This window comes from Leptodactylus fuscus, chromosome 4, assembly GCF_031893055.1.
Source record: "Leptodactylus fuscus isolate aLepFus1 chromosome 4, aLepFus1.hap2, whole genome shotgun sequence".
NCBI classification, from domain to species: Eukaryota; Metazoa; Chordata; class Amphibia; order Anura; family Leptodactylidae; genus Leptodactylus; species Leptodactylus fuscus.
The window spans coordinates 16,254,633-16,266,846 of NC_134268.1; the positions used below are offsets into that span (position 1 = coordinate 16,254,633).

Sequence of the window (12,214 nt, forward strand, 5' to 3'; positions counted from 1 at the left end):
TTATATTCATAATATTCTCTTGTATTACCTTAATATCTATAATAATATTATTATTGTTCCCCCACAATCCCTTCCTCTCACACATGGCACGGTCTGTATACTGCCTGGAATATTTTCCCGTCTCACCAGACACTTATCCTTGACAGTAACACATTAAAAAAGACACTCGAAATGTGTCATAGATTGAAGAGCAGAAATGAGCAAAGCAAAGTTACACCAAGGTTGTCTCCAGCTGTTGCGGGTGTCGATCGCTCCCTATGGAATGGAACCTTTCTTTGATAAAAAAAACACAATATAAGTGAAAATGTAAATTCAGAGCTGTTAAGTCAATGTGAGAAGGCAACTTTGTCTCCGAGACGCTCTTCACACCTCCAAGACAACCTAAGACATATGGAAAGTTATATATAGACATAGACAACGCCGTGCCAATAATTAATACAATTACCAGGGATCCTCTGAGCAGAGTCGGGTGACGTATAGCAGAATACACATGGAATAGCACATACACACATGTAGCAGAGCTGAGATTGACAAGATATTACAATGTACAATTTGTAGGGTTTGAGTACAGACAAAAAAGATGCATCACAAAAGAAATGGTCAGTTCCCACAATGGGACCGAGGGCCCTGCTCACAAGAGCTTGCAATCTAGTATTCAGCCAAGATTATGTTTTAGGGGATCCCTTTTAAGATCCCTTTAAGTCATTGAGCTACAAAGCTATTAAAGGACCCCATAGATAAATGTAATATATCACCATATTTTTATAAAGTCAAGGAATTTTTTCAACTAAGAAAATTTCACACACGGCATCACCCAAGTCCTTTATAAATGTGGGGGACCTCCTGATATTGGCATGTCTGTGCATCAGGTAATTAAAATATATTCCAGCTGTTAATGTCGGATACTAAGCAATTATTTTGCATCGAATCTGTTGGGGTAAAAAAAATGCCCCTCCCCCCCCCCCCATCTTGTATGAATCAGTCCCATATTCTCCAATGTATTTACACAAGAAAAATACATCTGCAGCCACCACTAGGGGGAGCTGAATGCACAGGAATGAATACAGCTACCAAGTTAATGGTACTCAATAAGCTTAAAGGAAACCTCTCAGGTTGATTTGGGACACTAAACCCCCCACGATTGCTTAAAGATCAGAGATACGGGTCCCTCATTGCCCTGTTGTTAAGCCATCCATGTTCGCATTGTAATCAAAAACAATGACAAGAAACAAAAAAAGCCTTCAGTCCATATAGACCTGTGGGTGTCCCAAATTGCCCTGACAGATTCCTTTTACTCTACTTACACTATACTACCCCTAGTGGCACCTGCAGGGAATTGCAATGATTCAGTGTTGGTAAGCAAAAGAAGGAGATGAGCTCCGGGCCCCATAGCAGTGGTGTGGTCTGAAGACATGGTACGTATGCCACTGGTCTGAAGACATGGTACGTATGCCACTGGTCTGGCGACTTGGTACGTATGCCACTGGTCTGGCGACATGGTACGTATGCCACTGGTCTGATGACATGGTACGTATGCCACTGGTCTGACGACATGGTACGTATGCCACTGGTCTGAAGACATGGTACGTATGCCACTGGTCTGATGACATGGTACGTATGCCACTGGTCTGATGACATGGTACGTATGCCACTGGTCTGTCGACATCGTACGTATGCCACTGGTCTGAAGACATGGTACGTATGCCACTGGTCTGAAGACATGGTACGTATGCCACTGGTCTGATGACATGGTACGTATGCCACTGGTCTGACGACATGGTACGTATGCCACTGGTCTGAGGACATGGTACGTATGCCACTGGTCTGGCGACATGGTACGTATGCCACTGGTCTGGCGACATGGTACGTATGCCACTGGTCTGGCGACATGGTACGTATGCCACTGGTCTGATGACATGGTACGTATGCCACTGCTCTGACAACATGGTACGTATGTCACTGGTCTGACAACATGGTACGTATGTCACTGGTCTGACAACATGGTACGTATGTCACTGGTCTGAGGACATGGTACGTATGTCACTGGTCTGAGGACATGGTACGTATGCCAATGGTCTGAGGACATGGTACGTATGCCACTGGTCTGATGACATGGTACGTATGCCACTGGTCTGAAGACATGGTACGTATGCCACTGCTCTGACAACATGGTACGTATGTCACTGCTCTGACAACATGGTACGTATGCCACTGGTCTGAGGACATGGTACGTATGTCACTGGTCTGACAACATGGTACGTATGCCACTGGTCTGAGGACATGGTACGTATGCCACTGGTGATGGTGCACAAGTGTTTAATAACTAATTTGGCTCTGCTACATCAGTAGGGGCCGTTGTGATGAGCTGCCTATACAATGGCTGAGTATGCCGTCATCTGAAACAATGTCAATCTGTGTCACATCACATCGTATATAGAGTATTATTATTATTATTATGATTGTTATTATTCACACTGTATTGTGTATTCTGATCTCACTCAGTATGTTCAGGATATTATTAGTTGTATTCTTCTCTAGCCTGGAGGTTTCTGGACCATGGACAGGGCGCCTCCTTCAGGTGTCCATACAGTATGTTCTGGTAGTGCTGCATGAGAATATTTCAGACACAGAAGAGCTGAGTTTGTCCTTGTCCATGTTTTCTAATCTCATACATCGGCATGGTTTGTTACAATGTATCAGTGCACATAGAAGCCATCAGTATGGAGAGCAGACTACTCCGATCACATTGGATACAGCCATTATTGCTGAGCTCTGACCGCCTGGGTTAGGACAGTTTCTCCTGTAGACAGCCTTGTACTCACCAGGGTATAGGACTGGATAACTGTAAGTGATTTCCATAGTCTTGAGCCCAGAGATTTCTTTGGGCTCCCTGTTTTGCCATATAAGACTTCAAGGGGGATTTCTGCCTATTTTCAAGCACCCACTTAGAAGGGAGGATCAGTCATCCATTAGTCAGAGAAGAGAGCACCTATAAAGAGTGTCTCTCACCCTGGAGGACCCAACATGTCCATGCATTACACAGGCAGCCCATTGTTTTTAGAGACTGCTGGTAATACCATCTTTGGCCTGTGGTGATGCTGTAGAAAAATCAAACAATTGCATCCAAGTTCCAGATCACAGATTACAGCCGATCACTGCAGACCCAGACCCATTGTCAGGGAACTCTTCTAACAGGATAGGGGGTAAGTCCCTGATTATTGGGGTCTGACTGCTGCTACCCACAAATCCATAAGAACGGGATTCCTATTCCTCCATCTCAATAGAGCAACAAGTCATTCAAGTGCACGACCTCATTACTGGACTATGGATTAGCAGAGTACAGCAAGTCCCAGCAGTCCCACAGAATGACCGATCTCTACGAGGGGTTTCTTGCAAAAAACAGAATACCCCTTTAATGTCATGAGCTTTGAGCTGCAGCCAGAGGTGTAACAAGATGCAAAATCTGTGCCAGGCCCCCAAATATAATACATCCTATGGACCTCCTTAGGCTCCTGGACCCCATTTATGACGCCCGCTCTGCACCCCACAAGTTATGGCCCTGGCTGCAGGGAAGGTGTATCTCCATATATATATATATATATATATATATATATATATATATATATACATATATACTGCTATATATGGAATTTACTAATCTCTCCTAAATCCAGAGAATAAAGCTCTGATAAAATCATAAAAAATACCGTCTTATGTTCCCAGTATCTAACGCTAAAAAATTTGGGATGTGTTTTTGGCTGTGATTTGTTCTCTTCTCATCCCCCAGTGTTTGGCAGCCAGGACTTTAGTCAGAAGATGAAAATGTAACAAAAAAGAAGTCGCAAAAAAACCTCAGAAATCAGTTACAAATGTGACAACTTATTACTATTATTTTGTATGAGGAGGAGGAGATGGAGCTGCACATGGCAACAATTTACAGGTCAAGCAGAGATGTGTCTAGTAAGAGCGCCTTGTGCCTTTTGTGGATCTGCCCGATCCTACATCACATGGTCTGAATGGTCAGCACACAGGAATATCTATACTCCTTCTTCAGGTGGCGCCCCCTAGTGATAACTTCTGATTCCCAGGGATAGGAAGGACAGATCAGCTAAAAAAACAACATAACTAAACACAGCTACTGTAGATAGATAATAGATAGATGGATGAATGGATAGATTGATAGATAGATAGATAGATAGATAGGAGATAGATAGATAGATAGATAGATAGATAGGAGATAGATAGATAGATAGATATGAGATAGATAGATAGATAGATAGATAGATAGATAGATAGAAGATAGATAGATAGATAGATAGATAGATAGGAGATAGATAGATAGATAGATAGATAGATAGATAGATAGGAGATAGATAGATAGATAGATAGATGATAGATAGATAGATAGATAGATAGATAGGAGATAGATAGATAGATAGATAGATAGATAGATAGATAGATAGATAGGAGATAGATAGATAGATAGATAGATAGGAGATAGATAGATAGATAGATAGATAGATAGATAGGAGATAGATAGATAGATAGATAGGAGATAGATAGATAGATAGATAGATAGGAGATAGATGGATAGATAGATAGATAGATAGATAGATAGATAGATAGATAGGAGATAGATAGATAGATAGATAGATAGGAGATAGATAGATAGATAGATAGATAGGAGATAGATAGATAGATAGATAGATAGATAGATAGATAGATAGGAGATAGATAGATAGATAGAAGATAGATAGATAGGAGATATATAGATAGATAGATAGATAGATAGATAGATAGATAGATAGATAGATAGATAGATAGAAGAAGATGATAGATAGATAGATAGATAGATAGATAGATATTAGATAGATAGGAGATAGATAGATAGATAGATAGATAGGAGATAGATAGATAGATAGATAGATAGATAGATAGATAGAAGATAGATAGATAGATAGATAGATAGGAGATAGATAGATAGATAGATAGATAGATAGATAGATAGAAGATAGATAGATAGGAGATATATAGATAGATAGGAGATAGATAGATAGATAGATAGATAGATAGATAGATAGATAGGAGATATATAGATAGATAGATAGATAGATAGATAGATAGATAAATAGATAGATAGATATTAGATAGATAGGAGATAGATAGATAGATAGATAGGAGATAGATAGATAGATAGATAGATAGATAGATAGATAGATAGATAGAAGATAGATAGATAGGAGATAGATAGATAGATAGAAGATAGATAGATAGATAGATAGATAGATAGATAGATAGATAGGAGATAGATAGATAGGAGATATATAGATAGATAGGAGATAGATAGATAGATAGATAGATAGATAGATAGATAGATAGATAGAAGATAGATAGATAGATAGATAGATAGAAGATAGATAGATAGAAGATATATAGATAGATAGATAGATAGATAGATAGATAGATAGAAGATAGATAGATAGATAGATAGGAGATAGATAGATAGATAGATAGATAGATAGATAGATAGAAGATAGATAGATAGATAGAAGATATATATATAGATAGATAGATAGGAGATAGATAGATAGATAGGAGATAGATAGATAGATAGATAGATAGATAGATAGATAGATAGATAGATAGATAGAAGATAGATAGATAGATAGAAGATATATATATAGATAGATAGATAGATAGATAGATAGGAGATAGATAGATAGATAGGAGATAGATAGATAGATAGATAGATAGAAGATAGATAGATAGATAGATAGATAGATAGATAGATAGATAGATAGATAGATAGATAGGAGATAGATAGATAGATAGATAGATAGATAAATAGGAGATAGATAGATAGATAGATAGATAGATAGATAGATAGAAGATAGATAGATAGATAGATAGATAGATAGATAGATAGATAGATAGGAGATAGATAGACAGCCTGTGCTCTCCTATACACTGTATACCGCTCTCTATACCTCCATCATACGGAATGTCTGTGCGGGGAACTTGCCTGAGAAGGTAACAGCCAGGACTGTGACGTCAGCGGCAGTGTCAGCTGACCGCGCAGGCCCCGCCCCCTCCAGCAGCAGCAGCAGCATCAGGTCTTACTCGTGTAATCCACTCTATCCTGAGCTCTAATGCTCTCCTCTCTAATACAGGCTGCATGTGCGCTCCCCGTGCACAGGACCCTGCAGCTGCAGCAGCCCGCACACGACATGAGCACCTGCATGGACTCCCCCTTGAAGGTCAGCAGCAGCAGCAGCAGCTCCTTGTTTTATGGAGAAGGGAAGTTTATTTAATAGGAGCAGGATGGGAGTCAGACGGCTGCACTGATGTCTCCTGCGGCGGATTGTAGCTTGTGCTCCGACCTCCGACCTCCAGCATCTGAGCAGTGATCCTTTCTATCTCCTGTGCCTAACTTTGCACTAAGTGGCATGCACAAAGAGGTGTCACCTGCACCCCTGGCTACTACTCCTCCTCCTCCTATACTTCTCCTACTCCTGCCCTGACTGCCTAATGACCTTAGCAAAGACCTTGATGATGTTTGCTGTAGATAAGACACCTGCCACCCCCCCCACCTCCAAGGTCAATGTAATTCTCCTTAGATAAACTGCTGGTACATATCTCTTTGTTCTATGGACCTTTGATGTGTCTGCATGCTCCTTCCACTTGTGTCCTCCTGGTGCATCCCCCGACAAGATGTCAATATCTACTATGCTGGACTGTCATCTTTGATTCCGAGATTGATCCCGGTTTGGTGAAGATCTGATGTTGCTTTGGATATTAAATCCGGCTCTAAGATTAACCTTTAGGAGGTTTCGGACCACAGTTTTTAAAGATGAATGGACTTAGTGCCTGTGATGTGGATAGCAAGGTCTAATGGGAAGACGTTAGACCAGGATTATGGACCTGGGGTCTCCACGCCGCTTGGAAAAGTGACGGTCAAGCACATCGTAACCCTTCGTGAGCCAATGCCATTGGCCAGTAAAATGACCACAGATGTATTTCAGTAAGCTACAGAGAAGGAAACAACAAGAACTGTACAGATCTACCATGGAGCTGTCTGAGGTGAGGTGCTCCAGTGCCACGGACGAACTTTACACCATCAATAAGACCCCCACCATCAATAGCAACACAAGACCCAAAAGACTACTATGGCAGACGGCGGTAAGGCACATCACTGAGCAGAGGTTTATCAACGAACAAAGCAGCGCAAAAACCCTCTCCTCCGATGACTCCTATACAACTAATGCCAGCCGGCAATTTGGTAAGATCTCCGGTGGGGATAGGCACAATAATGGAGGCACCAAAGTCTTTCCAGAGAGGACAAGTAGTGATCTGGGCTTCCTTCACCTGGACTGTGCCCCTAGCAATTCGGATTTCTTCTTGAACTGGGGCTACACCTATCGAGGGATCATCTTCCCAACCTTAAGGAATTCCTTCAAGTCTAGAGACCTAGAAAGGCTATACCAACGCTATTTTCTCGGGCAACGACGCAAATCAGAAGTGGTGATGAACATCTTGGATGTCTTGACCAAACTCACCTTACTGATCCTTCATCTCACCTTGGCCTCTGCACCCATGGACCCCATCAAAGGCATTTTGCTGGGCTTCTTCACTGGAATTGAGGTGGTCATTTGTGCCTTAGTAGTTGTCAGGAAGGACACAACCTCTTACACCTATCTACAGTTTAGTGGGGTTGTGACATGGTTAGCCATGGCTACCCAAATCCTGGCAGCTGGTTTAGGATATGGCCTTCTAGGGGACGGTATTGGCTACGTACTCTTTACACTTTTTGCTACCTACAGCATGCTTCCATTACCCCTTACCTGGGCTATCTTGGCTGGATTGATAACTTCCCTTCTACAAATCGTGATGCAGTTGGTAATCCCCAGACTTGCGGTGGCTTCCATAAATCAGGTACCGGGTGTGCATGTGTGTGGGTGTCTGATATGTTTCCGTGAAGCATCTATCTCTATGGAAAACATCCCATATATAGACTAGTTGAGGAGATCACAAGATTGGGCTTTTCACAGGGCAACTATTGTATCAAAAACTCTTATTAGTCAACACCCAACACCTTCTATAAATTGGGTCTTGGGCTTGTCCTTCAAGGATCAAGACCCACCAAACTTCTCCATTGTCTTCCATCTGCTCACTTTTTTGGCTCACACCCTTCACGATGAATCTTGATGGCAAAAGATCAGATTTTACATGATGGGCAGGGTCTTAGATCCTAAATCCAGTCAAGTTTTTTAGAGATTGACTCATACTGAGCCTTTTTAGGTTGCACTTGATGCCCCCTTGTATTGTGTCATCTACTATAGAAGAGGAAATTTTTGCAACATTGACCTATCGTGTTCCTACGGAACAAACAGATAGGATTGTGTATCTCTAGGTAGGGTCGTGCTGTTATCTGTGATGGTCGATGACATTTACTAAGGACAACATTAACTATGTCATCGAGTGCTCGGCTCGAATTCAGCAAACACTTGTCTACGGTCAATGAGCAGATCTCTGCCACTGTCTTTGTGCTGAATTATAGATTACAGTACAACATTGTCTCTTGGAGGTGAATAGGAGCTCTCCAGGCTGCGGGTGCTGAATGTACAGATTGTTTCAGAGTCATCAAAATTCGGATTCACTTGGCTCCCTCTACTGGTCCAGACCATTCACCAATAGTAAGCAATTCCCATTCTTGTGGGGAAAAAATTCTCTTGTAACCTCAATATTCAAGGCTGAGAGCCACTAATAAGATCAGGACATGTTTAAAGTATTACCATGAGTGTCGTACGCCGGGTCTATAGGCACTCCATTAACAAAAACCATACTGGGGGTGATTAAAAGCTTTGCCGTAGTAAATCACATCCTGAGCATATATGCAGATTATCTGGGGCATAATTACACGGAAAAGCTCTTCTGATGAATGGAGGTTTAATGGACGGGGATCGGTACTTATGGCTGCCAAGGTAAGATGTGACACATGAGACTGCTCCATCTGTGGACGATATTGATACCTGCCCCGATCAGATACAAGAACATTATTCCTCATGATGATTCCTCCCGGTCCAGGACAGGTCAGGGCTGACCACTGAGACGCCACACCGCACTTAAAGGGATTTCCCCACATAACCAAGTGATGGCTAATGATGGAGGTGTGACCCTTAAAGACTCCTCAATGGCTAGGAACAAAGAGGCTTCTGAGCTTCTCCTTGCACACAACCACTCCCAACCAATGTTTACTGTCCCATGCACCGTGGTGTGCAAAAGTTTTAGACAGGCATGGGAAAACTGCTGCGCAGTTTCAGAAATAGAAGGGTTAATAGTTTTTTGGGTTTTTTTGTCAATGAAGTGAATGAAGATAAGAGAAATATAAATCTCATCAATATTTGGTGTGACCTTTGTCCTTTGGAGGCGGAGTCCTGAAGTGATGATCTGGCCCCCACTGATCTCAACATCCTTCAGTCTGTCTGGGGTGACATGAAGAGACAGACGGATTGGAGAAAGCCTACATCCACAGAAGATCTGGGCTTAGTTCTCCAAGATGGTGGCGGGAACAACCTCCCTGCCCAGTTCTGCCAAAAATTGTCTGCGAGTGCTGAGAAGAACTGATGGAGGGCAAAGGGCAAAGGTTACCCCAAATGTTGCATTTATCTTTTTTCTGTGCAAAATAAATGATTAACCCTTCTATTTCTGAAAGCGTTCTGACTGTGCAGCATATTTCTACACCTGCCGAAAATGTTTGGTGTTCTCTGTGCAGCCCCTGGCGGGGAGAGCTGATGGGTAAATGATGAAGAGGCCTCCTTTAAGTGTATCTTGGGGGTCAGTCCATTGCCTTATTACCCTTAGGTTTTGAGTTTGAATCTATTCAAGAGGAATTTCCCTGACGTTGGCATGTACATGTAATATACTGGCATAGTCCTCATACATGGAGCCATTCTTACTAAGCCTTCCCATGAGGTATAACAATGAATAATTGTCCACACAACAGCTTAGCCTATGGAGATGGAAGTTTGGGGGACACATTGGGAAACCCCTTCTTTGGGCACCACGAGAGTTTGTGTAGAAGGAACTTAAATAGTGTAGCAGAGAAGCCATTGCCAGACTAAAAATTTGTGTGGTTCCTGCCACTTTGCCAAGAGGTCCTGGCACTCGTAGAGTAAGGCTCGGTTCACATGAACAATATGTTTCAACAGCTGTAACATGGCTGCAGCAAAATCAATTCATTTCAACCGTTTTAGTAGGGTGTCAAAGAGTAGGACATTTCCCTTCTCTCATAAATGGGTCCATGAAATGGGTGCCCCATAGATACAAGTCGGTCATGAAAAGTGACGGTTTTTCAGAGCCAATTTGCGTCACGGAGGCTCCAAAGCTGTCCTCCAACCTTCTTCAATAATTTGGTGAGTTCTGTACAAGGAAGGATTATTGGGTCAGCTGGACCAACCCTTCCACGGTCCATGGGACTGCCTCTGTGGTGTGTATATATTATGCATAGTCCAGGGCTGGACATGAACAAGCATCTATCTATAGAACAATGCATTAGTGGTGTGAAACATGAAGCAATTTTGCACGCGTAGTTTTGCGCGCGCAAAATTACGCGCGTTATACACCCGTAACCCAACATTGAAATGAATGGAATCTCATTTCAGCGCGCAAACTCTGACACGTGTATATGCGCGAGATTGTGCCCGTAATCTCCGTGTGAACGGGCCCTAAAAAGACTTTGTGGGTGTACAGTGACCTGGAATTCAAGAACAGTAATAAGATTTGGGAGATAATTGGTGCAAAAAAATTTGTTGCCATTTTAGTTATGCAGCACCTGGTAAGTGTTCACACCAGTCGTAGCTGCTGGGACATATATGTGATGGTTTCTGGGGCCGTTACTGCGGCCATGATCTATGACCTATACCCAGAGCACACCAGATCGCTCTGCTCCATCTCTGGGAAAATGGTGATAGAATTCGCGCCATGTTTCCAGACTGCTGAGAGTTAATGTATCCATGGTCCCTGGATCCCCTATATATACACTCATGTATCCTGTGCTGAGCAGACAAGAGGAACTTGATGGAATTTATCAATGAGCCGGAGCTCGGAGCTGAATGAAATTCCTGTCTGGTTGTTCTCTCTGTGATTCTAGAACATTAGTACATGAGCTACGAGAGGGAGGGAAGCTGACAAGTGCAGTCATATGGCGGTGCATATCCCCTATAGCACGGGCAATGTGCCCTATATAGTGTATGCTACATATGTACCCCTATAGAATGTATATACTGTATAAAATACAGCAATTATTTATATACAGAGATAAGCTGACAAGTGCAGTCATATGGCGGTGCATATCCCCTATAGCACGGGCAATGTGCCCTATATAGTGTATGCTACATATGTACCCCTATAGAATGTATATACTGTATAAAATACAGCAATTATTTATATACAGAGATAAGCTGACAAGTGCAGTCATATGGCGGTGCATATCCCCTATAGCACGGGCAATGTGCCCTATATAGTGTATGCTACATATGTACCCCTATAGAATGTATATACTGTATAAAATACAGCAATTATTTATATACAGAGATAAGCTGACAAGTGCAGTCATATGGCGGTGCATATCCCCTATAGCACAGGCATTGTCCCCTGTATAGTGTATGCTACATATGTACCCCTATAGAATGTATATACTGTATATTATTTATATACAGAGATAAGCTGACAAGTGCAGTCATATGGCGGTGCATATCCCCTATAGCACAGGCATTGTCCCCTGTATAGTGTATGCTACATATGTACCCCAATAGACTGTATATACTGTATACAATACAGCAATTATTTATATAGGGAGGGAAGCTGACAAGTGTATAAAATACAGCAATTATTTATATACAGACATAAGCTGACAAGTGCAGTCATATGGCGGTGCATATCCTCTATAGCACAGGCATTGTCCCCTATATAGTGTATGCTACATATGTACCCCTATAGAATATGTATACTGTATACAATGCATCAATTATTTATATAGGGAGGGAAGCTGACAAGTGAAGCCATTACACTATGCCTCTCCCCTATAGTACAGACCATCTACCCTTATATAGTGTATGCTACATACGTACCCCTATAGACTGTATATACTGTATACAATGCAGCAATTATTCATATAGGAATGTCATATATAGCATAACCTATTTACTGGTGACTG

General features: G+C 42.0%; 1 protein-coding gene across 2 annotated transcripts in view; it reads left to right on the forward strand.

Annotated features, from left to right (window-relative positions):
• Positions 1-6,155: 6,155 nt before the first annotated feature.
• ADCY8 (adenylate cyclase 8) overlaps positions 6,156-12,214 on the forward strand; it is a 243,041-nt gene continuing 236,982 nt past the window's right edge. For both annotated transcript variants that reach the window (XM_075270087.1, XM_075270088.1), the window contains exon 1: positions 6,156-7,932. In XM_075270087.1, the coding sequence (XP_075126188.1) occupies positions 7,012-7,932 (921 nt within the window). In that variant the 5' untranslated portion in view covers positions 6,156-7,011. The remainder of the gene's footprint in view (positions 7,933-12,214) is intronic.